This window comes from Sturnus vulgaris, chromosome 5 (genome assembly GCF_052056855.1).
Source record: "Sturnus vulgaris isolate bStuVul1 chromosome 5, bStuVul1.hap1, whole genome shotgun sequence".
NCBI lineage: Eukaryota > Metazoa > Chordata > Aves > Passeriformes > Sturnidae > Sturnus > Sturnus vulgaris.
In genome coordinates this window covers 15,931,540-15,958,992 of record NC_142247.1, presented here as the reverse complement: position 1 = coordinate 15,958,992, position 27,453 = coordinate 15,931,540, and the positions used below count along the sequence as shown (strand labels likewise).

The 27,453-nt window shown below is 37.3% G+C and overlaps 1 protein-coding gene across 6 annotated transcripts in view; it reads left to right on the top strand.

Annotated features, from left to right (window-relative positions):
- The first annotated feature begins 1,787 nt into the window (after positions 1-1,787).
- ZFC3H1 (zinc finger C3H1-type containing) overlaps positions 1,788-27,453 on the top strand; it is a 40,280-nt gene continuing 14,614 nt past the window's right edge. The window contains exons 1-22 of one of the 6 annotated variants that reach the window (XM_014879515.2): positions 1,788-2,391; positions 6,748-7,167; positions 10,240-10,298; positions 10,565-10,760; positions 10,918-11,156; positions 12,745-12,868; positions 13,179-13,276; positions 14,224-14,427; positions 15,062-15,226; positions 16,817-16,954; positions 17,339-17,457; positions 17,780-17,926; positions 18,843-19,017; positions 19,179-19,310; positions 19,988-20,536; positions 20,616-20,725; positions 21,959-22,090; positions 22,917-23,038; positions 23,578-23,679; positions 24,032-24,148; positions 25,031-25,214; positions 26,937-27,123. In XM_014879515.2, the coding sequence (XP_014735001.2) occupies positions 1,803-2,391; positions 6,748-7,167; positions 10,240-10,298; positions 10,565-10,760; positions 10,918-11,156; positions 12,745-12,868; positions 13,179-13,276; positions 14,224-14,427; positions 15,062-15,226; positions 16,817-16,954; positions 17,339-17,457; positions 17,780-17,926; positions 18,843-19,017; positions 19,179-19,310; positions 19,988-20,536; positions 20,616-20,725; positions 21,959-22,090; positions 22,917-23,038; positions 23,578-23,679; positions 24,032-24,148; positions 25,031-25,214; positions 26,937-27,123 (4,308 nt within the window). In that variant the 5' untranslated portion in view covers positions 1,788-1,802. Of the gene's footprint in view, positions 2,392-6,747; positions 7,168-10,233; positions 10,299-10,561; positions 10,761-10,917; positions 11,157-12,744; positions 12,869-13,178; positions 13,277-14,223; positions 14,428-15,061; positions 15,227-16,816; positions 16,955-17,338; positions 17,458-17,779; positions 17,927-18,842; positions 19,018-19,178; positions 19,311-19,987; positions 20,537-20,615; positions 20,726-21,958; positions 22,091-22,916; positions 23,039-23,577; positions 23,680-24,031; positions 24,149-25,030; positions 25,215-26,936; positions 27,124-27,453 lie in introns of all 6 variants that reach the window. The other 5 variants (XM_014879505.2, XM_014879496.2, XM_014879479.2 and 2 more) reach the window with 5 other exon arrangements.

Genomic DNA, 27,453 nt, shown 5'->3' with positions numbered 1-27,453 from the left:
AAGGGAGAATAAATAGTAACATGATACCGAGTTTTATTTTGGTACTTGTGATTTCATAGCACGTTACTCACTAAAAAATACCCAACAAAACATCTTAATAATTCACTCTCAGGAAAAGCATGAAGACGCAGCCATCTTTCTCCAAGTTTGAAAATCATGGCAAATCTGCAAAGAGATTTAGCATGCATAATTGGAAAGAATCTCTCCAGTTTCTGTTTTAAAAGTCAGGGTTGGTGAGTTTTACAAGAAACACCTACCTGACATAGAAAGGCTTTATTTAAAATTATGTTTTTTCTGTACAAGCAAGTCATCACTGCTCTCCAGCCAGCAGTCTTGGTAGGATGTTGCATCCCTTAACAACCAACGAGGTAGCAACAGAATGCTACTTAGAGATATGAAAATAAATTATTGAAGGTGCTAATGAAACGCGGAAAAACACTCTATAACCCACAAAAATAAGTTATAAGAGTAGGTATGTATTTATTCAGCGCTGACGTGCATGGGGGTTAGCTCTTCCAAAAACATGCACACCTTTGGCGACCTGGACCTGCGCTTTTCCTTTTATTTTCGACAAACTAGGAATACACAATTTGCTTAATACATATTCATTATCTATCCCCGTTTCATATTGAAATTAGTTTCACGCCTCTTTGCGGCTGCGCATTGTTCCTTTTAGGTTGCTCCGGTGGTCGTCTGGGGGTCTTTGGGATGATGTACATAGTCTTCCTCTCGGTTTGAACTTTACTTTTTACTCTGCCTCCTTGCGCATGCTCTCTTTTTAGTCCTTTGGTCATTTTCCGGACTTTGATACCAGTTTTTCTGGTTTCAGGGGTTTGAGGACCCCCTTATCCTGTGGTGTCTTTGTCCTTGCATGCTGTTAGCGCATTCTAGCCCTTGACCCCACCTGGTAGCCTTGCTCTGCTCCTGTTCTTGTAAACACCGTAAATTATAGCAAACAATACAGTTTTGCCAGTCCCCCTTTTAGTCAAAGCATTTCTTGATTCTTAATTCTCTATTCCTCTATTTCATTTATGCAGTTGATTTATACTCTCTGAAACTCACTTGTCACTTATATCACTGAAGGCATTAGGGCCAATATAAACTTCTAGGCAATTTCAAGTCTGGAAAGCTTTGCAGAAATCTCCTTCTTAAAGACTTTAACGTTAGTTTAGCTACTAGGAAGGTTCTACGGGTTAATGCCTGAACACCCACTCCTTTTTTAGCAGCCTTCGTACTGTTGGGGGAGCGCAGCAGGGCACGGGCCCCACCAACAGAGAAATGGTAGCCAGCACCTACAACGAGCACCCAGGAGGTCCAAGCCCCCGCAGCCTGGACGGCGCTAAAAGGACCGGGCACTGATCGTCCCGCGACGGACGGCAGGGCAGGGCAGGGCAGGGCAGGGCAAGGCAAGGCAAGGCAAGGCAAGGCAAGGCAACCCGCCACCACCTCACTGCCCCCTACCCACAAAGCGCTATGCCCTTCGATAAGATGGCGGCTTCCTCCCCCAGTCCCTGGACCAACATGGAGGGCCACGCGCCCATTGGTGCCCGCTGCCGGCCGCCGCCGCCTGATAGGCTGAGGGGCCGGCTTTCCCCGGCCGTATTTGGCGCGGCATCGCCCTGAGAGGAAAACTACATTACCCAGCACACCCCGCATTAGGGGCGTTGCCATGCGCCTTTTCTTTTCTTACGCATCGCGGATCCGTCGTCTCCTTTACAGGAGGCACGGGGCGTGGTCTCGCGAGAGTCCGCGCGGGCCGGTGGAGGGGGCGCAGGGCGCGCCGAGACCGTTGTCGTGGGCCCATGGCGGCCGCGGAGGCGGCGGCTGCGCCCGACCCCAGCGGGCTTTCCCCGAAGGAGGAAGGGGAGTTGGAGGATGGCGAGATCAGCGACGATGACAACAACGGTTTTGGGCCCTGTGGCGGCGGCTCCGGGCCTGCCGGCGGCTTCGGTAGCAGCAGTAGCAGCAGCAGCAGTAGCAGGCCGTACTCGAGGCGCCGGCCGCCCCCCGGGCTCCACGGGAGCGGCTCCATGTCCTCCCCCGGGCGGCCCTTCCCGCGCTCGCGGCACCAGCCCCCGCCCGACACGGGACACGTGCACGGCCACGGCGGGTATCGGCCTAAGGACTCGTTCCGCTCCCACCCGCCGGCGCCGCGGATGCCGCCGGGCTCGCACTCCGACACGGGTCCCCGGCTCTCCTTCTGGGAGCGCAGCCACAACGCCCTGGACCGGTTTCGCTTCCGAGGCCGGCCCTACCGGGGCGGTGGGCGCTGGGGCCGGAGCCGAGGCTGCAGCGATCGGCCAGGCAACCCTCCGGGGAGGCCGCCCGGGGGCGGAGGTGGCGCCGGGTTCAGTAGCAGCCAGGGCTGGAGGGAGCCCTCGCCTCGAAAATGTATCCTTGAGACGTGAGCGGGGACGGGCGGCCCGTGCTGCTGCGGTGGGCCTGGGTGTGGCTGTGCTGCGCTACGTGGCCGAAAGCTCTGGGAAGGGACACGTTTCCCTGCCTCTGGCAGTGGGATTCCTGTAGCGGTAACGGACAGGGAGGCTCCCAAGCTAATCCTGGGGGTTGGCCGGGACAGCCGGCCCTGCTTAAGGAGAGGCTGCTGGGAAGTCGGATTACTGCTGTGACCTGGCTTGAGGCTTGGCTGATCCGTCGGGTGTAGCGAAAAAGGAAAAGCATAGCCTGAAAGGAAGCTTTTGTCGGTTGGATTCCGGGCGGCTGCTTTTCTAGCCCCAAGTGCGAATATGGTGAAGTGGGGTCAGTCTTTGGTGCGGCAGTTTTAATATGTGTAATTAGTGTCACAATTGTAAAGCTTAAACGCTAAGCTCGTTAATTTACTGTATTGGGCAATGAATGATCTACTGTTTTTTTCATTTTCACTTTCATTCCTTCAGAGGCTATTACACATAGGTTTAGCTTTAGTCAGTTATAGTTAAGCTGGAGTAGGTCTGCACACACAAATTAGAGTTTATGTGGGCATTCAGATGAAAGCCATACCCACCATTTCTTGCAGGATGTTCGCCACAGATTGCTCTTAAGGGTTGTTTAGGTGACTCGTTACAAGAGTTCTGATATTTCGTCCTTTTAGGAGCAGAAATTGTGAAAGTGGTAGGAAAAGCTTCCCTAATTTTTCTTGTTTGCCATAGGGAGTAACATAAAATTGATGCTGAGTGTAGCTTGGGGCAGCTTGGTTACTTGGTGTAACTGCATTGTTGCCTAACTGAAAATGTAGATGAGTGTAAAAATCCCTGAGCAAGAGAGATGGTGGTTAAATCCTATTCTCCAGAATTTTACAGTTTTGTTGTCCTTTGTATCAATAGTCAAAGGATATGTTTTTGCTAGACTGTGCACGTTGATTTCTTGGAACTTTTGGATCTTGTTTTTGATACAGGATTATTATTTATGTCATTAATATTTTTTATTTGTTTAAATGTGGATGGAATATATAAATTAGCAACAGAGGTGCTTTTGTTTATTCATATACAGTAAAGTTAAAGCATTATTGAAGGCTTCATTGGAGCCCTTCATTCAAGGGTTTTATCTTGAGAGGCAGCAAGTGAAGATGTAATTTGCCCAGGGTTTCACAGTAAAACAATTCTAATGCTGAAAATAGTTTTCGAGTCTATTACTTTGCAGTGTTGTTCTGAGTACCTGAAAGTGGTTACTTTCTGTGTGAGTAATCTGCAGGGCAGATGTAGAGATTGTCCTAAACAGACCTTGCAGTGTTTCTTAATGAGGCAGATGCAGTCTCCTTCTCCCTTTTAATTAAAAGAGTATTCAGAAACAAATAATTCAATTTTGAAACCAAAAGTAGAAAATTGGGATGTTGAAAGTGTTTTTATTCCTGGCACTTAAGATTCACTCATCTGTTGAAACATGGTAGATGGAGAATGTTCTATTACTCTTGCTCTTTAATAAGTGAACATTCAGTTATTTATGGATCATATAGTTAAGGAAGGTCTATGATTTTCCCCCATTATGAGTTATTTTCTGGTCATTTTGCATCCTTGCCGCCTAATACAGTCAATATTAGAGAAATGATAAGGTACCTCTATGTTGTTAACATTAGTGTGCAGTACCGGTGCAGTTCATTGGCATGTAACTTCAGAGGAGACTTTCATATCAACTGGTACAAGGAGATTGATTTGTGGCATGGAATGGTATTTGATGTTCCCCTGGAAAATAAAATCTTTTAAGTGTTTTAGGTCCTGATTTTGGCTTCTTCCTTAGTAGCCGGTACAGTGCTGTGTTTTGGATTTAGTTTGAGAATAGTGTTGATAACACACTGATGTTTTAGTTGTTGTTGAGAAGTTCCTACAATAAGTCATGGACTTCCAGCATCCCGTGCTCTGCTAGTGAGGAGGTGCACAAGAAGCTGGTAGTGTGCACAACTGAGACCCAAACTTGGCCAAAGTGGTGCTGCATGCCACAGAATGACGTGCCCAGTGTATCAGCTGTGGGGAGTTGGCTGAGAGCCACTGAGTGCTGCTTGGGGCTGGGCTGGGCATCTCTCAGTGGGTAGTGAGCAATTGTATTGTTATCACCTTCCTTCCTTGGGCATTATTCTACTCTCTGTTTTTGTTATCTCCCTTTTCACTATTATTACTATTTTACTTGATTTCCATTATTAAACTGTTCTTTTTTCAACCCAGTTTCCCTCAACCCACATTACCTTTTTCTTAGTTCTTTCTCCATCCCACCATGGGAGGGAGGAGTGATAGTTCGGGGTAATAAGTTGCTGACCAGGGATAAACCATGACAGTCTGGTAAGACAGAGATTGTTTACTTGACTATCCTTGGTACTTGTGTTTTGCACCATGTTTTGTAGGAATATATATGTAAGTGGATTAAAAGACATGGTGGAACACTTAAATAATTCTATTTGGTTTTTTGAGGGGGTTAGCTTTTTATAGGCTTTCCTCTTTCAGTTCTTGGCAACTGTAATGTGAAGCTGTTCTATAGTAATTCCCCAGGAATTCTTGCATAGAGAATTGTGGAATTTGAGTCTGAAATACAGAACCATTATAGGACTTTGTTTCCATTGAATTCTGAACTCTTCACGGCATACATTTTTTCTTCATTTCTAACTCCCAGTGTCTTCTTTTTGGTTCTTGGATGAAGTTTCTCTTGAGTTGGTTGAAGCACAGTTGTTTTAGTACGTACATGCATGTCTGCCTTTCACAACACTTCATGGAGTCTTGCATTCTATATGTAGAACCACATTAAAAAAAAGTGTGCAAATGTGAACCACAGAATTTCTGTTAACTCCATTGTGGTAGCTTCTAGGGATTGTATTATCTTGAGCACAAAAGCATCTCAAAACTGTCTTGTTATCCATCTCCAGGTGACTTCAGAAGCTATTGAAGTATTCTAATAGCAAATAGCAGTTAGACTTACTTCTTTAAATAATGATAAGTCAGTTAGCTTCAGAGTTCCCTGTGACTTATGAAATTACGAACATAGCTGGCTCTTTGGAAGTAGAAATGTGTTGGAAGGGAATTTTGCAAATATGCTTGTTGAATAATTTGGTGTCACACTGCATTCAGCTTGTCATGTTTTCAGCATATTTGTAGACTGTTTGATTGCTTTTTGGGTTTTATGTAGTTTATCTTTGCTAGTTTCTGCTTTTTGTGCTGACACTTGAGAAAGCACTGTATAGCAAAACATTTCCTGGTGTTATGGAAGTAGTTTTTGCAGGATACATATTGAGATTATTCATACTAATGTTAGAACTTAATATAGCAAAACATCCAAGTAGTTGATGCTTGCTGTGAGCAGAAGACAAATATGTTTTCCTCTGGATTCAGTATGTCTGCATTCAGAGGATACCTATATTTTAACTTTTGGTTTTACTTTGTTTATTGTTTTAAGAGATGATTTGGTTGAAAAAACACTTTGTATAACTGGATGTGTGACTCAGCTGTTATCACAGTGAGGTGGATACTGTGAGTCAAATGAGTGAAACCTGACTTGGTATCCTGAAAGATTTCACCTTGAGCATGATTATTTTACAGGATCGTTTCAAGGGTCAGGTTAAGATAAGAAGAGTTGAAACTAATAGTGACAACTTTTGTTCTGGATAGAGGTGCCTAAGAATATTTCCACTGCTTCCCTTGGACATTCATAAGCAACCTTTTCTGAGTATTTGGTAATTCCCAGTTGTCTTCAGCATTTCTGAATGTTTTGATTGCAATCTTTGTTACTTTTTTTTGTTTCCTTTAGTTGTTCATTGATTCTTCTGTGCCGTTCCTCATTTGCTGAACTGCATTTACTGCAGTGTGTAGTTGTGCTGTGGCCAGACTTAATATTGGCTAGATGTGGCATTTTATGAAAGGCTGAAATGAGTGAGAAAGAATTTAACCTCTTTCAGAATGTCAGATGAGGAGGCAGTACTGGAGTTATGAACTCTGGAAGTCTGACTTTCCATGATACAGAACCATCTCAGCGTTATAGCTCTTGTTTCCAGGTGAATGGTGTGAGTAAGAGATGAGACTTCTCAGCAACTCATGACCTTCTTGTCATAAGTAGGATATTTGAAATTGTTGATTTGAGAAAATGTTTGTCAATATGTAATAATGGCTACAGCTTTTGCTGCTGCTTGTATTTATTAAGGATATTTTTCAAACAAGCCTAGTATATGAGAATGGTCATAAGTTATGTTTGTCTTAATTCGGTCTTCAGTGGTAATATTGCACTGTTTCAAGATTATGCAAGTTCTTGTCTTAAATTTCTTGACCAGTAATTCAGCTAAAACTTTTGGAAGGTCCCCATCTAGAAAGCAGAACTACTCTTCTAAAAATGAAAGCTCTGTGGAAGAAAGTTTTGAGGATCTGCTCTTGAAGTATAAGCAGATACAATTGGAACTTGAACACATTAATAAAGATGAAAGACTGGCTTTGACCAACAGGGAAGAAAATGAGAAACAAGATGATGAAAAGACAGTGGACACTGAGGACCAAAAAACGGTAGAAAATGACAGTATTAAAACGGACACTATAAAAGAAGTACCTCCTGAGGAGAAAAACCCAGTTATGGGCTTTCAGGCATTTGAACTGAAACCTCTCAGACAAAAACTGCCTACTCCAGCTGAGAGGAGCAGATTGAAAAAAGGCAAAGAAGGAACAAAGCAGTCCTCACAAAAATCTGAAGTGACAGAATCTGGCCAAGGTAAAGAAATACTTGTAAACTTATCTTAGCTTGTGAAGTTCTATTTGCTTGCGATTATTTATTGTATTTATTAGGTGTTGGGGAAAACGTTACTGTAATAAAAATGTTAAATGTTCCAAGTTAAAGATTTAATGTACTTAACTCCTGTGTTTTGTAATTTCTTGAGTTAGATGAACATGTTTGGAAGCGTGTTTTTGCTTTGGATTTATATTTTAAATAATGTGTTTTCTTAGACTGTTTGGCAGAAAGCGTGAGGACAAGACTTGAGTGTTTTAGTTGCTGTTCACAGCAGAAATCATTGACTTTTTACCGGAAGTTTTACTTCTGCTTTTGACTTGTTCTGCAGAAGCAAAATGTGGGGGTTTTTTAGCTGCAAAGAGAACATTTGGAGACCGCTTTTTCTGCATTTCATCTTTCTTAAGTGTAAGATCAGGATAATGGAATACTCTGAGTTGGAAGGCACTCACAAGGATCATCAAGTCTAACTCTTAAAAGTTAATGTCTCGTACAGGGTTCAAACCTTGGACCTTGGCATTATTAACACCGTAAGATATTTTCACGGGTATTATTTTGATCATTGTTAATATTCACGAATAGTCAAGAAATCATAGGCCAGAAATGGAAAGAACTTGTAGATGAAATTCAGCGGAAGGGTATAATAAGTGTCTTGTCAAAGATAGTTCAGGACTGCTGACTAGAGAGGGCAATTGCTGAGATGCATTAGCCAGTTTCTGAAAGCAAGTGATCATGTCCACCTGGCCTGTGGGAAAAGCACTTGAACTTAGTTCTAAGTCTGCAGCAAAACAAGGCAGCTGACTTAAGCTTCCTACTCCAAGGCTTCTTGTCGCTCTAGTAAGTGATTGCTGTGGTTGAGGGTGGTGCTTGAGGTTATCACTTGTCATCTGATGTTCCCTAATTTGCCAGTGTGTGTAAACTGTCAATTTGAGTGGGAAGAGACAAAGTAGTTAATGGATTGAATCAGAATGCAGGTGAGTAATTGGCAGGAATATGAAGAAAGATAGGACTAGAGCACTGAAAGTCAGAATGATTTATGTGTGACTTCAGAACAAGACAGATCTTGTAAAGAAGACAAAAGAAAAAAACTGATAATTAGTAGTTAAACCACCTCATTCTAATTTCTCACCCTTGTGCGTTTCCCATTAATAATATAGTTTTTTTGTGTTCTTTAAGAGGTCATACAGGTTTTATTGACAGACGTGAAGAAAACAAATAAGTTTTGGTGATAAAAGAAAAACTAGTAGTCTATGGGAAGAGAACATAGCAGGACAGGAGTAAAGCAGTTTTTTAAAAAGCAAAGTAGTTTAAAAAGTCCAGCTTCCAAACTTAAAAGCACTGAAGTTGATAATACAGTTCATATGATAGTGAAAAATAGATGCCATAATATGCATATTAAGAGTATTTTATTTTTGCATGATACTCAGATCTATGATATAAATGATCTGAAAGCAGACAGATTATGTATGTCATAAACATTTATTCAATGTAAGGCAAGCTCCCAAAGAAAAATTCAGTTAATTGGAGTTATTACAGATTCATGTGTGTTAAGTGACTATAAACTACATTAATCCCCTTACTTTCACAATACATACTGCATGTATTGGGAAATCAGCAGAATTTGATTTTCCCATTTTATTTGTTTTTAAATGGTATACTGGATGTTTTTGCAGACCTGTAAAAGTTGAGGAGCTTGTCTTAAAACTCGGGAAAATTTCAGTCTCTCAAATTAATTCTCTGTGGCTCAGCTGCTCTGACAGGCTTGACAGTATTCCCTACTTTACTTCCCATGTTGTGCATTAGCTTGTTGTCTTCATGTTGTCCCCTTCTGGTTTGAAAGAGTATTTGTACTTGAATAGAATATGCCTTCATATGCCTGCATCAAAAAACCCCTACTGTACCATCTGACTTCCTCTTTTCATCCTGCGAACTGGATGGTTAGGAACTTTACATAGTGTACTAACTTTTTGGAATTTTTTTCTATCGTTCATATGGGTATTAGATATTACTCTTCTTTTTTTATTATGTGCATTTAAAAAAAAATCCATGTGTGTGCAAGGAGGAAGACCTTAATTTTTTAAGTTTAATTTTTGTTTACATATAAGGTCTTGGTGTACTTGAAACAGTGCCTTTCTGGATGTAATTTTTATGACATGCTAAAGAAGAGTTACAGTTGTACAGAATCTGAATTTATTTTCCACCAGTTTGAATTGTGAGAAGGAATCTTTCTTTGAAGAAAGGCTAATATAGCAAAACAGCTCCAAGCTTCTCTAAATGTTTCCTTCCTTTGTCTGATGCATATAAACATATAAATGTATGGTTATATAAAAAATATCTAGTAATTTTTGGCAGCCAATTATATGACTAATTATTTGCTGTAATTATATAATACTGCAATATGTACAGCAATATGCGTACCATGTTTAAAATATAATATGTTAATATGTGTCTATATCTACATTATGAGAATTGGCTATATTTTGTGAAGTCTAAGAAATTAATATTTTAACATCTAAATGTTAAGTGGGAAAACAGTACTATTAATTTCCATGAGAACTTTTTTCTGTTTTCCTTTGGTGTGAATTGGAGCAAGTATGTTCTTACTGCAGCTTTGGGAGTTTATATTTACTTCTGCAAAAGAATGGCCAGTTACTCAAAATAGCTGCCAGTGAAATATGAGATGCTCAGGACAGCATCTGATATTGGATGGTAGTATAAAACACATGACAAGAAGCTGCCTTCTCCCCTTGTCTACAAATCTGTTTTGCTTTGTTTCTTGAGAAAGTGCATATAACAATAAGACAGAGTTACTAAGAAATGACAAGCCTTGCTTTAGGCTTAGGTAGTCATGATGGTTTTATCAGATATGCTAAATGTATATTAATGTTTGTTCATGTGATGTTGCATGTATCCCTGCTATTGTTTCACGTTGTGTATCAGTGATACTGATGAAATGTGATTGTATAGATTAAAATTCATGTATCATTTTAATATAGCTCTGTCTCATGAGAAACAGCTTGTTCAAAAATGCGGTATTTTTTCTCTTGGAAGGTACAGAAGACAAAGAGCAAACATCAGTGCGAAAGGTTAGCAGTTCAGATGTTGCATCTGAAAAGGTAAGAAAACATTTCTCCATAGATGAGGCTATATTGCATTACAATACACTGACTTTTTTCAAATGGCAGTCCAGAAACATTCTGGTAATGTCAATGGAACTGTCAATTTTTTTATAAATGACACTTACCAGTAAAGTAGGAATTTGAGCTTTCTTTTTAGTAAAAATATTGGAGAAAATATAACAACTTTTTCTTTACAAGGTCTTTTGAAATCTACATTTCTTGACTTTGTGTCTTGTCCTTTCTTCTGTTTTTTTCTCAAGAAGCTGCTTGATGATGAGGAAGAGATGTCTGAATTGCAACTTAGACTTCTTGCGCTTCAGTCTGCTAGTAAAAAATGGCAGCAAAAAGAACAACAGGTGATGAAGGAAAGCAAGGAAAAATTAACAAAAACGAAAAGTGTAACACAGAAAATCAAAGCCAGTACAAAAGCACATTCAACCAAAAAACCTAGTACTACAGGTAATAAGTTTGATGTTACTGGAAAAAAAAAAGTTATGTGAGCATATAATGAGCTTTTAGTCATTCTAAACTCTTTCACATTTACTCAAAGCTCTTGAAGAATAGATGGAACCAATTAGATAAGATGGAGTTAATCGCATACTTTCTTTATTTAAAGGGAAGCAAACTTTGAGGAAACAACAGACAAAGACATCAAAGAAGATTCAGCAGCAAAAGGACCTAGACAGGAGGCAGAAAGAGGAAGACCAGAGGAAGCAAGAAGAAGAGGAGGAGAGAAGAAAGAGAGAAGAAGAAATAAGAAAAATTAGAGACCTCTCAAATCAAGAAGAGCAGTACAATCGATTTATGAAGCTAGTTGGAGGAAAGAGGAGATCAAGAAGCAGGGTAACAAATTTCGTACGTGGTGTTCTGGCATTACATTTAGGATTCATGAATGATTTCTGTCTTGCCTCATCTGGTTTGTGTCACCATCCTCTGAATTCCTCTGTTCTTCTCTGCCCTTTCCTCACCCCTAGGATAATCAAAATATAGCAATGCAAGAAAAGCTCAATATACTTCAGTGTTTACAGTGTTTTAATCCCATTCTTAGACAAGCATTCCTCTTGATGTGCAAAATCAGTTTTGTATGAGTCCTACATTTGCAAGTCAATGGTAAAGCATTTTTCTCCAAAAGACATTTTGAACACTGTGATCAAAGAGCAGCCTGTAATTTAACACTAACCAATCAGTGAAACTTCTTTGGCTTTCTTCTTTTGGATTTCAAGGTTTTCTTCTCCACATTTTCAAACTTTTTCTGTATATACAGCTTCAGTGGCTTGCTTCTTTCAAAATGTCATTGGAGGGCTTGGTTGCTTTGTAGTATTTTTTCAATGTAGTACCTAATCTATTTTGTTGAGATATAAGATACAGCCAGACAAAAGATAATTAGTTTAACCTCACCTAGTGTCAAATTGATGAAGTAATAGAGTTACTGCAGTACATGCTATCCTTGTGGGCTGTTCTTGTTCTCTTATACTGAGATTAGCAAAAGGCGCTTGAGTAACTAAAGCCTGTCTCTAAAACACTGGTACACTACAGAAGAAAATGACTCTTTCTATAGCATTAATTCTTTCAGCTTGGAAGCAATAGAGCCACTGCAGCTGGGTGCTTCAAGTGTTTGCAGCTACTAATGCTGTAAGAAGAAACAGCATCTAAGGGAATTGAGGCTCCCTATTTCAGGTCATGTTGTAGAAGAATCATATTTATAGTTAATTATATATAGTTAATAATATTTATAGTTAATACTGAGTGGAAAATGGAGACTAAAAATGTTTGACTGTAAATAGTAAATATTCTAGAAGCTACCAAAATGTCTTCGTATGCCTCTGAAAGATACAAGTTAAGGAGTCTGAGAAGTCATACTTGGGTGTTCCACATATTTTCAGTCCTGAACATTGATTGGCATCCATACACTGTTAGGAGCTCTTTAAACAATCTGATTTATGAGTTGACAGTCTCCAGGTTTGTCTCAGCATGGCTTATGGCTCCTTCTGGGACAGAAAAAAGATTCTTCACCTGAGAGTTGTTTCTAGCAAAGGTAGTTCAAGCGTTCTTGGTAGTTGCCGTGGCAGTTTACCAGTAATAATAAAGCATTTAATTCACTTGCAGTCTTTCAGAAATACATAACCATGCCCATTTGCCCAGTATATAGTGACCTAAAAGGTATTTAAAAATTGTTTCCATGTATTGTAACATACCCACCCCATCATCCTGGAAGAGATACAGCTTTAAAACTGCCTGTCCATTTGTCTAGTTGCTACCTGCAGTGGGTTTGATTAAAAGGTAATATTGAGTTTCTTCTTGTACAAGAGAAGTAAATTGCATTTATAACTCAAAATTAGAAGTAAAAATTCTAAGGCACTTCTTCCAAAATTTATTTCTTAGTGGTTTACTATGAAATAACGATGTAAGACCAGCTAAATAAAATACTTCTTTGTGTGTTCAGTCATCAGATACAGACTTGAGATGGTCTTTGGATAAGCCGTCTACAGAGAGTGCAGGAGGTATATATCAGTATGATAATTACGATGAAGTTGCTATGGATACGGACAGTGAAACTAACTCACCAGGTAAGACTTAGTTATGGTTTTCTTATGTGGTGATTGGTAAAAATAGGTAAAATGTAGGAAATAAGCCACTGTTCTAGAAAGAAAGGCAAGTCTTTTTTATTTAAAACAGAAAAAGAAAATGTAACTATTCTTTTTAAAAATATACATACATGTAAAAAAAAGGCACTGTGCTGTGTCTGGTGTTACCTTTGAAATTAGTGAATCATAAAAACATTTGTCTCTTTCTGCCACATTGAATCAGTTGCAGCGTAAAGCATGAGTTGTTAACAAATACCTGTCAAATATCTTACATTCAGTATTTAAATTACAGCTTCTTCCCCAGTGCAGCCTCCTTTCTTTGAGTGTCCAGTAGGATATTTTCCACCTCCAGTACCACCAATTTCCTTGCCACTACCTCCTCCAATTCCAGTAAGTAACCATGATAAGTCTAATTTTGTATCTGATTTCTAATGCTGAAGCTAGTATTAAATTTAGATTCTGGTTTTGGTACTATAGTCTGTTTAATGATTCCTTTGAAATACCTGTTAGACTTGTGGTTACTTTTTAAAAACTCTTTACTTTAGCTGTCTCTTGACTGATGCAATTGTTGGTTGACAGAGGTTTTCCATTTTGAATTGAAATTCTCTTCATTGTTAGAGCTGTGTTTTTTCATACAGAAAAGAATTGTCTGAAGCACATCAGGAAAAAGAATGAATTGGAATTGTCAGCACAGGGCAACTTTGCCTCTCATCTCTAGGCCACATATATAGGTAGATAGGCTTGATGTCTGACTTGTTACCTAGAGAAGTAAAAGTCAAGATATATAGCTTATCAGTCATTCAAAGTTTGTGTCTTTTGACAGTGTTTTCTGTCTTCTCACCTAATAGTCTACATGGAAATTGAATTAATGTGGAGTTTTTTTCACTACCAATTTTTTTCACTGAATGATTGTTACTCAGAAAAGTAATAGAAAGGTACTATCTTCTCTCATGACAGCTTCTGAACTTTTGACGAAGGGAAATTGTAATTTTGTTAGTTAAGACAGTTTCATAAAACTGTTTAAAGGCTGCTGGTCAACTGTATTTCTCTGACTAGACTACCTCTGGTTTAGATTCTCATTTAGATTTAGTTGGTATGTCTCCACAGCTTCCACTATCCAAATCTAACTTAATTGCTTCCATTAACATCTGTGAGAAATAAATAACTGTTCAGTGACAGCCTTTGGCAGGCATGTAAATGTAGTTTGAATATTAATTAAACTGACACAGTTTGTTATTTTAAACCATGGAATAATCTAGGTCTCAATCTCTGCTAGGTAATCATGAAGGAGTAGTAATTTTCACATTTCAATTCTTTGTTTTACTTCTTTTTCTCAGCCTGTACAGTCTTTGAGCCATCTTTACATGGAGGGTATTCCTCGTGTTTCTCTTGAGCCACCTCCACCTCTTCCCCCTCTTCCCCCTGAAGAGCCTGAACAGCCACCAAAACCTCCGTTTGCTGATGAGGAAGAGGAGGAGGAGATGCTCTTAAGAGAAGAATTACTCAAGTCTCTAGCTAACAAGCGTGCTTTCAGAGCTGAGGTACTGTATTGCTTTTTGAATGTAAGCCTCTAGATGGCAATCTTGACCAAAATTTCAATGCAACTTGCTAAAAGTGAGACTTACAGGGGTTTTGTGTTGCATTTCTGGAGACTTAAAAAATCAACAAGAGCCACTCTGGAATTGTAAATTGCACCTTTCCTGTTATTTCTGAAATAACTATGAAACTTCAAGGTACTGAAAATGGAGTAAGTCAAAGGAATGGGAGTTTGCTGCCAGAAAATGTTTGTTTTTGAACTTTCAGTAAGAAAGACAAGTAACTTTGTTTCAGCTTTCTAGGAAAAGGAGTTGTAAGAGGTTAACTAGTTTTTTTGTTGTTGTTTTGAGGGTTTCTGTTGGAATAAGAAGCTAAGCTTGAGGTTTTGAAAGAATATATTGGTTTTGACCTTACTTAAATGGTCTTTTGCAGTTGACCTGTGAATAACTGGCCTGCTCTTGCGTGCCTTTTTGATATTAATGCAGAAATGCAACATTTGTCTAATACATTTCAATAGTCTACCTGAATCACATTTTCAAGTTCCAAGATATGTATGAAAGTCTCATTTATGCTGTTGCTTTTTAAAATAGCTATGTATGGTGTGTATTTTTAAGACCATATTTTCATTCTATTTTTTAGGAAACATCAAGTAACAGTGGTCCACCTTCCCCTCCTGTTCCAGACAACTTGCAGCCTGTGCCAAGAAGTAATCTGTCTGCTGTCAGTATTAATACCGTGTCTCAGCCACGGGTGCAAAATACAAAGTTTGTTAGAGTACCAAGGCTTCCACGAGCAGTGATCACAGTAAGGAAATACTGGTGCTTCCTATTAATAAGACTATGAGTTGAAACTGAGCTCAGTTTAAGTGAAGAGCAGACTTAGACTTAAGTTTTCTAGTGATGCAGCACAGAAGAGTGAAACTTAAGTTAAGCATTTGAATTATTAATCACTTTGACAGTCCGTGTGCTCTTATAGAAAGAATTTGACACTGAAGCAAGAGTTTATAGCTGAAGAGAGCATCAATATATGGCAGCATACAGTGAACTAAGAGATTGTAAATATAGTTCAATTATTTTCTTATCCAGACTAGTACAGACACCATTGCCAAAACTGAGGCACTCTTGCTCTTCCTCCTGCACCTGGCCGGTTGGTGTCTCCGTTCCTTTAAAGATGTGTCTGGAGCATCAGTCCCATTGCTGAACTTAACATGCTAAATTGGTTAGAAAAGTATTTTTTGTGGAGGAAAAAGTAATTTTCCTACTAGGAGGAGTTGAGTTTTTTCAGTGAATAATGTGTATGTCAGAGTTAGCATGTCTGAGTGCGTCTGGAAGAGAGTATTTTTAAGGAGAGGACCAGTGCCTTCCACCAACATAAACTGGAATTTCACCTGCCTATCCTATTGTGGTGAAAAAATGATGCAGCTGGAGTACATTCAGAAGTAGTAGATACAACCCATATCTTGAGAATTGCCCAGAGTATCAAAATCAGTTGATTATTGAAACTTGGGTATTTTTCATTTTAAAAAATGGTGTTTTCTTAGTGGGGTTAATGCTTGAAAAGACACTTAGAGCCTTGACAAGGTTCTCTTCTGAGATAAAGGGTAATATATAACATATATATAGACAGTAGAGTTGTCCAGATCTACAATGGGAGTTCAGAAGAGCAGTCCTGGAAATGTGAAATAAGTTGCTTTTTTTCCAAGATGTAACTCCAGAGCATTTGAGGTTAATCTAGATTGTCTGCTTTTTCTTTGTTTCTGCATTTTTCTTTGTGCTGGAATTGGCAGTCACCTAATCTTCAGTGTGCTTTTTAAATTTGTGTTGGCAAAAGATGATTAATCATGATTTCATCTATTCATTGCATTCTGTTGGTGCTCTACCAATTAAACTGCCTGAGCAGTAAGATCAGCTAAATACAACTGTGGGACTAGAGACATTGTGACTGTGTAACAGAAAGATGAGGGAGTTTTGGTATGTCTGCCACACCAATTCTAATGCAGATTTGATTGACTGATACATCTCAGTTACTTAAAAAAATTCCTTGCAAATGACAAATGATAATTTTAATTGCATTTCAAGTAATTAATCAAGAGTAGGTGCTAGATGTTTGAGATTTGTATGCTATGACCATGGACCAATAAATGGTCCAGATACATGGGAGTAGATTCAAAACATGAAAGGTTGTAACCTTTCATGTACAGTGTCGAGACTATATGTAATATTACTGTCTTGTAGAGATGTACAAATGCTTGGTTTTTTTCTTACAACGTGAGATTGGTGTGTGATAACAAAAGGAGTTAACCTTCTTTTTCTCTTCTTGTATGTATGTCATCTGTTACACCTGTGCCTCTAACTTTGTCTTCTTAATGTAAAACTTTTTACATTTTCACCCCAGCTCCCAAAACACAAGTCTGTTGTGGTTACATTAAATGACTCAGATGACAGTGAGTCTGATGGAGAGCCCTCTAATTCAACTAGCAGTGTATTTGGAGGACTAGAATCTATGATAAAAGAAGCAAGGAGAAATGTTGAGGTAAATGCTGTCAAAACTTTAATAATTTTAATGATTTTTTTTATATACGGAAAAATTGGTCAAGAAATACTGAATTGCATCAGAAAGGGGTAAGAGTGAGTACATTATTCCTGTCTAGACAGCTACATTGTAATTTGGATTGCAAAAGGTAATAAATTTTTTTTGTTGAAGATGGCATCCTGAAGATAGAACTTAAAATATAATTTGATTTGATTTTTTTCAACTAAAATTCAATGCATCGTGAAGCAAAAAAGTAGTGGCTTAAAAGGTCTTAGTTGCCTTGAACAGCTTTAAGTTAGTGCTGAAATTCCTCTTGTAAATACTACTTGATAGCTGTATTTTAAACTAGTGTGACTGGTACTGACTTGAATCTAATTGTAATAGGCATCAAAAATCAAAGCCCCTCCAAAATCAGAAAAAGAGAATGATCCAATGAGAACTCCAGAGGCTCTGCCAGAAGATAAGAAAATAGAATACAGACTTCTAAAAGAAGAGATTGCCAGGTAACCTTAGTTTAACTGTTAATGTAAAATGTGTTTTATTTGTAGCCCTTTACTGGTCTACTTTTGTAACTTGAAGGAAGATCTGAGTTTAAAAAGCTTGCCATTACTTTCAGGCTTCCCCCTCCCATGCATTTTTGGTAAGACAACATAGAGGTCTAAAATCCTTGGATTTGAACTGACTTAGAGTAACTGATTGCAGTTGTGGACAGTACTTCTAACTTGAGATCTTGTCCTGCTACTCTTTTCAAAGATGTGAAAACTTGGGAGTACACATGAAAATGAATGTTGAAGGTACTGAGCATCTTTGTTTTTAACATTTCAGTCGTGAGAAACAGCGCTTAATTAAGTCTGATCCAGTGAAGAACAATTCGTCCCCTGCAAATTCTGATGGTGAAGTTGATGGACTTGGGAGAATAGCAGTAGTGACCAAACAAGTTACAGAAGCAGAAGCAAAGCTGAAGAAAAACAGGTATGCATTTCACTGTCATAAGTCCTACCTTTTGCTTAACAGGATGAAAAGAGTAAATATTTTTAAATGTGTAGCATTTAAAGAACAACAAATGATTTTTTTCCTGTTGTCTTGAACTATTCAGCCTTTAATTTCTATTGCTGTGCAAAAGGAATTGTGTTGTAGCATCAATGTGGTGTTTGATAAATTTTAAGTGTGATTTGTCATACTAAATGTTTTCAGCTGTTCATGTTCAGTGACTAGAATATGATTTGTGCCACCTACTGTGGCTTTTCTCTTGTGGCATGCCTCTTCCATGTTTCTCACCCTAATTTCAAGTTATGGTTGGAAGTATTTTGCATCCTCTTCTCAGCTTCTTTTGCCATTTGATTATTTCTGTATGGTCTTGTGACCAGACTGGTTTGTGGTCAGTCATCAACTGAAGAACAGTCTTCCCTCCTCTCTTTATCCACACCCATCTACCTAAGTGCTTATCTTTCTTTGATGCATAGCTTTTTGTAATTTGTCTTCTCTATTGTTGTGCCATAATATTTTGGCTTGTAATATGGTAGTGTGTTTATGTGCCCTAAGATGGAACTAGATTGTTCCTTAACTGAAGGCAAGAAGGTTTGTGTTTTGATTGTCATTGTCTTAATTAATTAATGTCTTAGAGCATTTGCTTAACTTCCCCTGTGTTTGTAACTAGGATGTTTTCATCTGCATTATACTTAAATGCTGAACATGGGATGCTGAAACATGCTGTATATATTGACAGTATTTACTGTCTTAAGAAGTTAGGACTATCTGGAGAGGCTTAATTTATAGTCTCTTTGTAAGTGTGAGAAGCATTGTGTTCTTAAGTAACTGTGGTTTTGGAGCAGCAGCAGCTCTAAGCGACTTATCTTTGGAAAAACTGTACATTCCTGTTCTGTTTCAGAATGCTGTTGATGAAGGATGAGTCTGTCTTGAAAAATTTATTGCAACAACAGGCCAAGAAGAGAGAGAATGTTCGAATTGCTGAAAATAAAATTAACAAACTGGCTGAACAGCTACAAGCAACAGAGAAGATCTTGAATGCTAACAAGGCGTTTCTCAAGAGGCTTCAGGAACATGTAACTGGCACTCTGAAATGTTTCTTTCCTAGAGCTGGAAATCTTTAAATGGGTTTCCTGAGTTTTGGAGGCTGTAGGCTTTCTTTGAATTACTTATATCTGTAAATTTGAACCTGCTGTATTATTTAATGTTTATTTTTATTTAAATTTTATTTTTTCAGATACATAAAGTTCAACAACGAGTTACAGTAAAAAAAGCTCTAGCATTAAAATACGGAGAAGAACTTGCTCGAGCAAAAGCAGTAGCAAGTAAGGAAATTGGGAAACGAAAGCTAGAGCAAGATCATCTTGGTGTAAGTCAGCATGCTTTTAAACCAAACTACTTGGAGAAGAGTATCAATTTTGATTAACAAAGTTCAAATGGAATTTCAGGCAAACGTTTCTGAAACAAGGCAGGGAGTATTCCTATTGGTTTTGTTCATTTTTGAGAATTAAAAAAAAAAAAAGACATTAATGATTTGAGGAAGAAAACTCTTCAAAACCTACGTTTCTATAATAGAGGAATGGTGTTCATAAGTAATAAGAGGAGCCATATGGCTGTGAAAGAAGAAAATACTGTCTGTAGGCACCAATGACTTTGTTAAACTATCAAACTAAGTTGCTGCAGGAGGGGATCTGTTTTGAAAAGCAAAATATACCAAAACAAGGCTAAAATACTTTTCTAAATTTTAGTGCTCCTACTCCCAATGTCATTGTGTGTACTTGTTTTATAGCTCAACTTTTAATTGGGGCCAGAACTTCTCTTGAAGATGAACATGTAGGATAATTTTGATCTCAAAAGCTGCGAGTATGCCACCTAATTTGTGGCAAACGTTTGTTGTTTTTCTGCTGTTTGTTGAAATTTTGGGCAAGAGTTTAAAATATATTTTTTATAAACTCTGAATTAAATATTTTTCCTATGCTTTTCCCTCCTATGTTGAGAGATCAGTAGATGAGAAAATAGAAATAAAGAGAATATTTTTCTTTTCAGCCAAGCAAAATGTTGAAATTGGAGACCTCCCCTGCCTCAAGTCCAAAAAAGCCTTCAGCAGAATTGATTGCACTAGAGAAAAAACGACTGCAGCAACTGGAGTATGAATATGCTCTGAAGATTCAGAAGTTGAAGGAGGCCCGCGCACTTCAAACCAAGGAACAATCAAATACTACACCTCATGTAGAAGAGGAATCTGAATTTGCTTTACCTCAGCCATCACTTCATGATCTCACACAGGACAAATTGACTTTGGACAGTGAAGAAAATTATTTTGATGATGAAGTTTCATCTAATTCGAACAGAGAACGAAGGAGGTCTTTCAGAGAATCAAATTCTTTTACTAAGCCAAATCTTAAACACATGGACACTCCAAAACAAGAAACTATAAACAAACTTTCTAAAAAGACTTCAGAGGAGCCTGAGCTGTTCCTTGGATTGAATATTGATGAACTGAAAAAACTTCATGCTAAAGCTGACAGCTTGAAAGAACTACTAATGAAAAGTACTGCCTTTACTGTGCCTAAGGAAGATCTCTTGTGTGGTCAGGTAAATGTTTTACAACTAAACGTGAAGCTTGTCTTTACTAGATGGTATCCCAACTGTTGTATATCTGTCTGTTTCCTAGGAAATTTCAGTGGACATGGATGTTTGTGCATCACAAAGTAAACAAGCTGAACTGAAACCATTTCCATTTGGACCCTATCGTAGTCCTCTTCTATTATTTAAATCCTACAGGTATGAAGACTGTAGCAACTCTTTACTTAGACTTGTGTTCTTGTTCAAAGGTTCTTCAGTTCTCTTCTGTGATACCCAGGCATATACAGAAAGACAAGTCCTAGTGAGAAACTTGACTATCCCTAAATAATATTGTCAGGTTCAGGGAATCTAATGATTTTACTCAGTATTTTTTTTCTGCTATGCACATGTCCCGTGGTTTTGTGCAATATGCTGCTTTTACCTTGTATTGCATGTTGTTTGATACAACTAAACTAAAAAAGTGGTTAAGTGGTTGAAAACAGGATTTTTATATCTAGTATGAAGCAATGTAAATCCAAGAAGCATTTTTCAATTATGCAGTGTTTCAGCTTGGCTAGGATTTACATTATCTGAGTCAAAATTCTCAATCATCTATTTTTGGATTCTTCCTCCATGGAAAGAGGCATAATCACAGTGATTCATCTTGACTTGACAGTAACATCTGCAAGTGTAATCAATTTGGCACATCTGTCTTTGGACTAAAGAGAACTTGGTTCGTACACATCAAATTTTAGAAAACAAAAGTCTGGAATTTAAACTGGAAAAGTTGTATCTTACCATATGATTCAGGTTTTTTATTGCTATGGTCTTAAGTAGTAGAAGATGGAGGATGCCATATTTACAGGGGTATTTATTTTAACTTGTAGGTTATGACATCAATTCCTGAAGGAGCTAGAAATACCAAAACTGATGTAGTCAAACTTCAGCTAAAGATTTAAAACAAGTGTTAGTCTGCTATACTAAGACTGGTTTTGTTTGTTTATTCATTCTAAGGCTGATACATTTTTTTTTTCCGCTGCTTCTTCAAGTTAATCTTTAACAGCTCTTTTTACACTTCTACTTGATATTGGTTAATGCTGACTAGAGCCTGAGATTTTCTATAAATTACTGGAATGCATTTTCAGTAGTTTGTTTTCCATACTGGGTTCTAACTACACGGCCTGTTTTCATATTAATGAAGTTCTGCACCTAAAGGAGAAGAGAATGCTAGAGAAAAACTTAATTAGGTTGAGAAGTATTCCTTTGTTTTCCAAGAGTAAAATCTCTTGTTTTTTACCTTGGCCTTACCCTGTAGGTTAATGATGCTTTTGATTAGTAGCAGGGCTTTGGTAATAATGAGATTTAATACAGAGCATGATTTTTAATTACTTTTTTTAGAAAACTGATGTCTTGCCTTGTGTACTTTGACAATAACTTGCTGTTCCATTTTAGGTTTAGTCCTTATTTTCGTACCAAGGAAAAGCTGTACCTCAGTTCAATAACGTATAGCAATATGATTGAGCCAAAACAGTGTTTCTGCCGCTTTGATTTAACAGGCACGTGTAATGATGATGACTGTCAGTGGTAAGTTGGCCTGAAATAAGTATGGTTTTCTTTTCTTTGAAGGATCTGGATATGTGATCCTATGCACAAGTTCTAGACAAGGTTATTTTTAATGCTTTATTACAGATATTTTGTTGGAAGAAAATCCCCTTTTGTCTAAGTCATGAAAAAAGGAGAGGCTCTTTAGATGTAGATTTAGAAAAATAGAATGGCCTGATTGAGAATACTTCACATTTTTCTAGTCATACAAATGGAACTGGTTACATATGACTTCAACTCATTGTAGAACCTCACATAGTAGTTGATGCTGTTAAGCACACTTCTATGAAAAATGTATACCCAATAAATGATTAAGTAAAAAAATAGTAATATTGTATAGTATAATTCTAGTTTCCTGGAAAAGTACTGGCTAAGTTTGTTTGTTTAAAGGCTGGTGTTAAATTGTATTAAAAAATAATTTGTTTACCAATGTTGTGGAGTATACTTCAAAGTGGATATGAATTGATTAGGAATGAAGTCAATATGGAAACCTAACTACTGGTAAAACAGGAGTGAACTTTATTCTGGATCAGCTTTTAGCTGTTGTCATCAGACCATTGTTTGACTCTTTAAGATACAAAGTGATATCTAATTCTTATAATTACCTTATTTGAACTGTAAAGTTCTAAATACTGTGATGTAGACTTAAGTTTAGAAAAAGCCCAGATATATTTAACCAAATTTCAAAGCAAACAATAGTATTTCTGTGGGCACTGTTTTCTTTTTGCTTCACTTGAGCATGCAGTAAAACTTCCTTAATATTTTGTTGCTATGATAAATGTATTAATTGCTTGTTTATTTGTTTTAGGCAACACATGAAAGATTGCACTCTTAGCCGTAAGCAGCTCTTTCAGGATATTCTGTCTTACAATTTAGAACTGATTGGCTGTTCAGAAAAAAGCACTGATGAGGAAATCAGCGCTGCCACAGGTTATTATGAGTCTTTTGTTCTCTTTTATCTGAAAATTAATTTCTGAAGGGAATGGGTTTCATTAAAGGCTCTAGGTGCAAGGCCTTGGATGTGAAGCAGTATGTAAGACACAGCTATATGAAGTTTCTTTGGCTGTCCATTTCAACCCTTTGTAATGGGTATTTATCTTGGTGTCTTAAAGAAAACAGTCACTGATCTGAGGAACATTTCACTCAAAAAAAGTATTGCTGGAATTCAGGGTGTAGGGGAGCAGTGAGCATGGAATCTTTACCTCTCTCCTTCCTCTGTTCTTGCTGTAACTACTGGACTGACCTGCTTCAGTGAAGCTGAAATTTTATAACAATGCCTTTGCCATATAGGCAAGTTGCCAAAGAGAACTTCCTTCTTTTTCATTTAGTTGTGCTAGTGTGTTAAATTGCCATACCTCTTAAAGCAGTCATATTTCATAAATTTACCATAGATTGTGTTAAATTGCTATTAAGTTACTGAACTATTTTAATCTATATGCTTACCTAAGCTGCACATATTCTTGTTTCAGAAAAATATGTTGAAAAACTTTTTGGTATAAACAGAGATCGTATGTCAGTGGATCAGATGGCTGTTCTTCTGGCCAGCAACGTCAATGAGAGTAAAAGTCACAGTAAGTAACTTAGTAGATTAAATACAGTATGTATAAACTTTTGAGAGTTATATAAATACTTCGATGATTTTGTAAACCAAGGATGTATTTTATATCATTTATCTCAGCATTATAAATTCTGATTATGGTAAAATAAAGTCAATGGCGTTTAAGGCAATAATACAATAGTTTTGGAGTTCCATTTGTAGAATTTATTTATGTGCTTAAGCACAATAAATTTTAAATAAGTAGTATTGAAATGTATACACTTCTGTTGAACTCAGTCTTTTTATCTAAAATCTTTATTAGGAAAAATATTTTACTCTTGAATACAGAAAAGTTAAATAATTTTTACTACTTGGTTTGTTTACAGCACCTCCCCATACAACTTGGAAAGAGAAAAGGAAATGGAGGCCAAAGTACTGGAGAAAACCTCTGTTAGATAGTAGCAGCAGTGAAGAGGAACAGTTTGTTGGACCTATTAGATATGGTAATCTGGATGTGTGGCATCCTTTAATAAATACTGGAGGAGAAAACTCACCCACCTCTTTCTAACACTTGATTTTTAAAGTGCTTCTTGAGAAAACTAGTGCTTTTAATAATTTTTTTTACTTTATACTTCCTGTATGCAAACTTTATTTTGCTTAAATTTTTGGCTAATGGTTGACCTACACTTGTAATTCTATCAGAGTTTTTTCTTTAATGTTACTGGAAATTAGGGTGGAATTTCTGATTACCTATTCTTAAAAGGAGCATAAGGAACTGTTTCCCTAGAATGTTTCAGGCTTGCCCATACACCATTAGGATTTTAAAAAAAATTATTTTCCTTCAACAGCCCTGCTTCCACCTTCTTGAACTTTAAATAGTAAAACATCATTGTTCAGTTACCTTAAGTTTGTACAGAGTTAGTATTTGCTGTGAGGTCAGGAGTTGAAAAAAGCTGTGGCTAAGCAGCATTTGAGACTTGGAAGCTGCTAGAGCATCAGTAACCTGACAGCATTTCACTTGTGACTCTGGCAAGCAGGAGCTTTAGGATTTGTTAGCAAATCTCTAAAAAGGATTTTTTGAGACTCAGAATTGAGAAACTTTTTTGTCAAATACGTCTAGTTCCTAATGTTGCCTGATGAACTACCTTAGTTGGTGTCTGTTGATCAAGGCAGCCTTTACTGCTAATTCTTTCATTCCTTCATGTTTGAAATATAATCAGTTCTCCACAGGCAATATAGTTTGAAGGGTACTGAGATAATGCTATTTAGTTCTGATCAATGGATATGCTTGAAATATATAAATGACACCACTTGTGAGAATTTCAGGTCACTATTGTCTTAAAAAGGAAATTTTCTTTAAAAAAAAATTTGTATGCTATTTACAGCCCATCCCGCAGAACATAAAAAAAGAGTTCCAGTGCTTGATACTGTGGTGACTCCAGATGATGTCCGGTATTTCACAAGTGAGACTGATGACATTTCCAACTTGGAAGCAAGCGTCCAAGAAAACCCCTGTGATGTACAGCTTTGGATTAAGCTTGCATATAAATACTTGAATCAAAATGAAGGGTATGTCTGCTACATTTGATACCTTGCTACATATGCCCTTGCTGCTATGGTCAAGTTCCTGTATGATGTTAAAGAACTTTATTCTGCAGTGCCACAGATAATGCATTACTTTAAAGCAGGTTAAAAAATAGGTTAAATTATGTTTCCTACTGTATTTAGTACGGTATGAGTAATTAATTACAATGGGGGCTTAGCTTTGGGTAGATTCTGATTCAGAACGGAAGTTGATGGAAGGTAGTGTGGGAGGAGGAATTGTTCATGTTTGAAAAGTGCTCTGTGTAAGATTACAGTGGAATGTTGTACTTCAGCAGTAAAAGTATACCAATGAACTCAAGTCATTCTCCTCTACAGAGTGAATGGTTGGAATAATGTTTGAAATTACTTTCATGAAGCCAGCTTTCTTATAAGTACAGTTCTGCTAGTTGATTTTTATCCCTGTAGAAGTCATCCAATTGAGTACTTGGTTTCTTATTTTCTGATTTTTTTAAACTTTGATTTCTTAAGTTTCTCTAGCTTCTCTTCCTTAAAATTATGCTGCAGGGTACTCTGTTTCTGTTGGCAATCAGATCATTTCAAGGGGAATTCTGTCATGATGGTTTCATCCATTATGACTTCAATTTAAATAGTGAGGTACAGTTTGAGCAACTGTAGCAGGAAGTAAGGGGAATGAAGAGGAGCAGCTTTACTTTAAAAGCCTTGTTTAAACTGTGGATAATGGAAAATACAGGAAAAAATAAATTTGACTGTTGTCAGTGCGTGAACAAGAGAAGGGGTAGAACTGGAAAGGCCAATAATCAAAGTATTACCAGCAAGTGGCAGCATGAGAAGAGCTTGCCTTCTAAATATAAGTGTCCTTGGGGAACAACCAAAAAAAGGGAGAAGACCTAGTGGAAGATATGAATCCTTTTCTTAAAACAGCCACCTCTCCCATTCCCCCTTTCTCAGTACTCCTGTGAAATTTGATTGCTGTAGTAGGTGAAAGTAGTGGGCTTGGGAAAGCTTCAGACTTATGCATGGTTAACTGTGATAATTGTTTTTGAGACTTGTGTATTTCTTCTCATAAATGTCCATGCAAAAATAATTTCTGAAGATATTTTCAGAATAAGTGGGACCTCAGAAGCATTCTGTGGTTTTATGGAAGATATATTTATGAATTAAAGCTCGGCTCTGTGGTTTGCAATATAGTCAGTTATTTCAGCTACTCTTATATTACTTGGTGGGTATCATCTCACAATTTGTTATTTCAAAGAAGAAAATTTCTTTTTTTTTTAATGTCTTAGATACAGAACCTGTATGATATGCTGAAATAAAAGCTTATTTAATGACTGCAGAAAATAAATTAAATATTTAACAAAAATATAACTCGCTTTAGTACACCTTTAAAATATCTACTTAAGTTCTTAAACCTGTATGATGTAAATGCCTTTATATCCTTGCAGCTTGAGAACTTTGCTGATAGATCAATCTTTCCCATTTTCAATTAATTTGGATGCTTTTGTTTGAATTGGAAGTCTTCATAGAAAACTTATTTCTGTGCACTATGATAACTGTATCTTACTGTTCAGATAACCTGTGAAAGTTGAAAACTTACTGAAGCTTTGAAACCTTAGTAGTAAAGGATGTGTAAAAAAAGATGGCATCTATTTTCATATTTGATACTGTGTAAGTCATAATACCAACATAATCAATGTGAGTGCTTTTTTCAATATTTTATTTTTACAGCTCATCATCTGAGTGTTTAGATTCTACTTTAAATGTTTTGGCTCGAGCCCTTGAGAACAACAAAGAAAATCCTGAAATTTGGTGTCATTACCTCAGACTTTTCTCAAAAAGAGGAACCAAGGAGGAAATACAGGAAATGTGTGAAACAGCAGTGGAATATGCTCCCTCTTACCAAATCTGGTGGACAGTAAGTAAAAATTTCAAAGTATATATGTTCCTGTAAGTGTGTGTTTTCTATTGTATAAAGTCAGCATGTGTGACAGGGCAAGTGTCAAATGAAAAGCACTGTAGCATTTTGAAAACTCAAAAGTTGAAAATGAAACTATTCAAGTTTTTGCTGGTAATTTGTAGAAATCATTAGTTTTCCTCAGGTAGTAAAAGTTATTTAAAGTCAATATGTTACATTGATTGCAAAATTTGGGTGTTCTTGTAATTATTAAAAGTGGTATCTTTTGAGGTTTAATATTAAAATTTGGTGTGATTTGGAGGGAAACAGCTCATAAGATAGCAAACATTT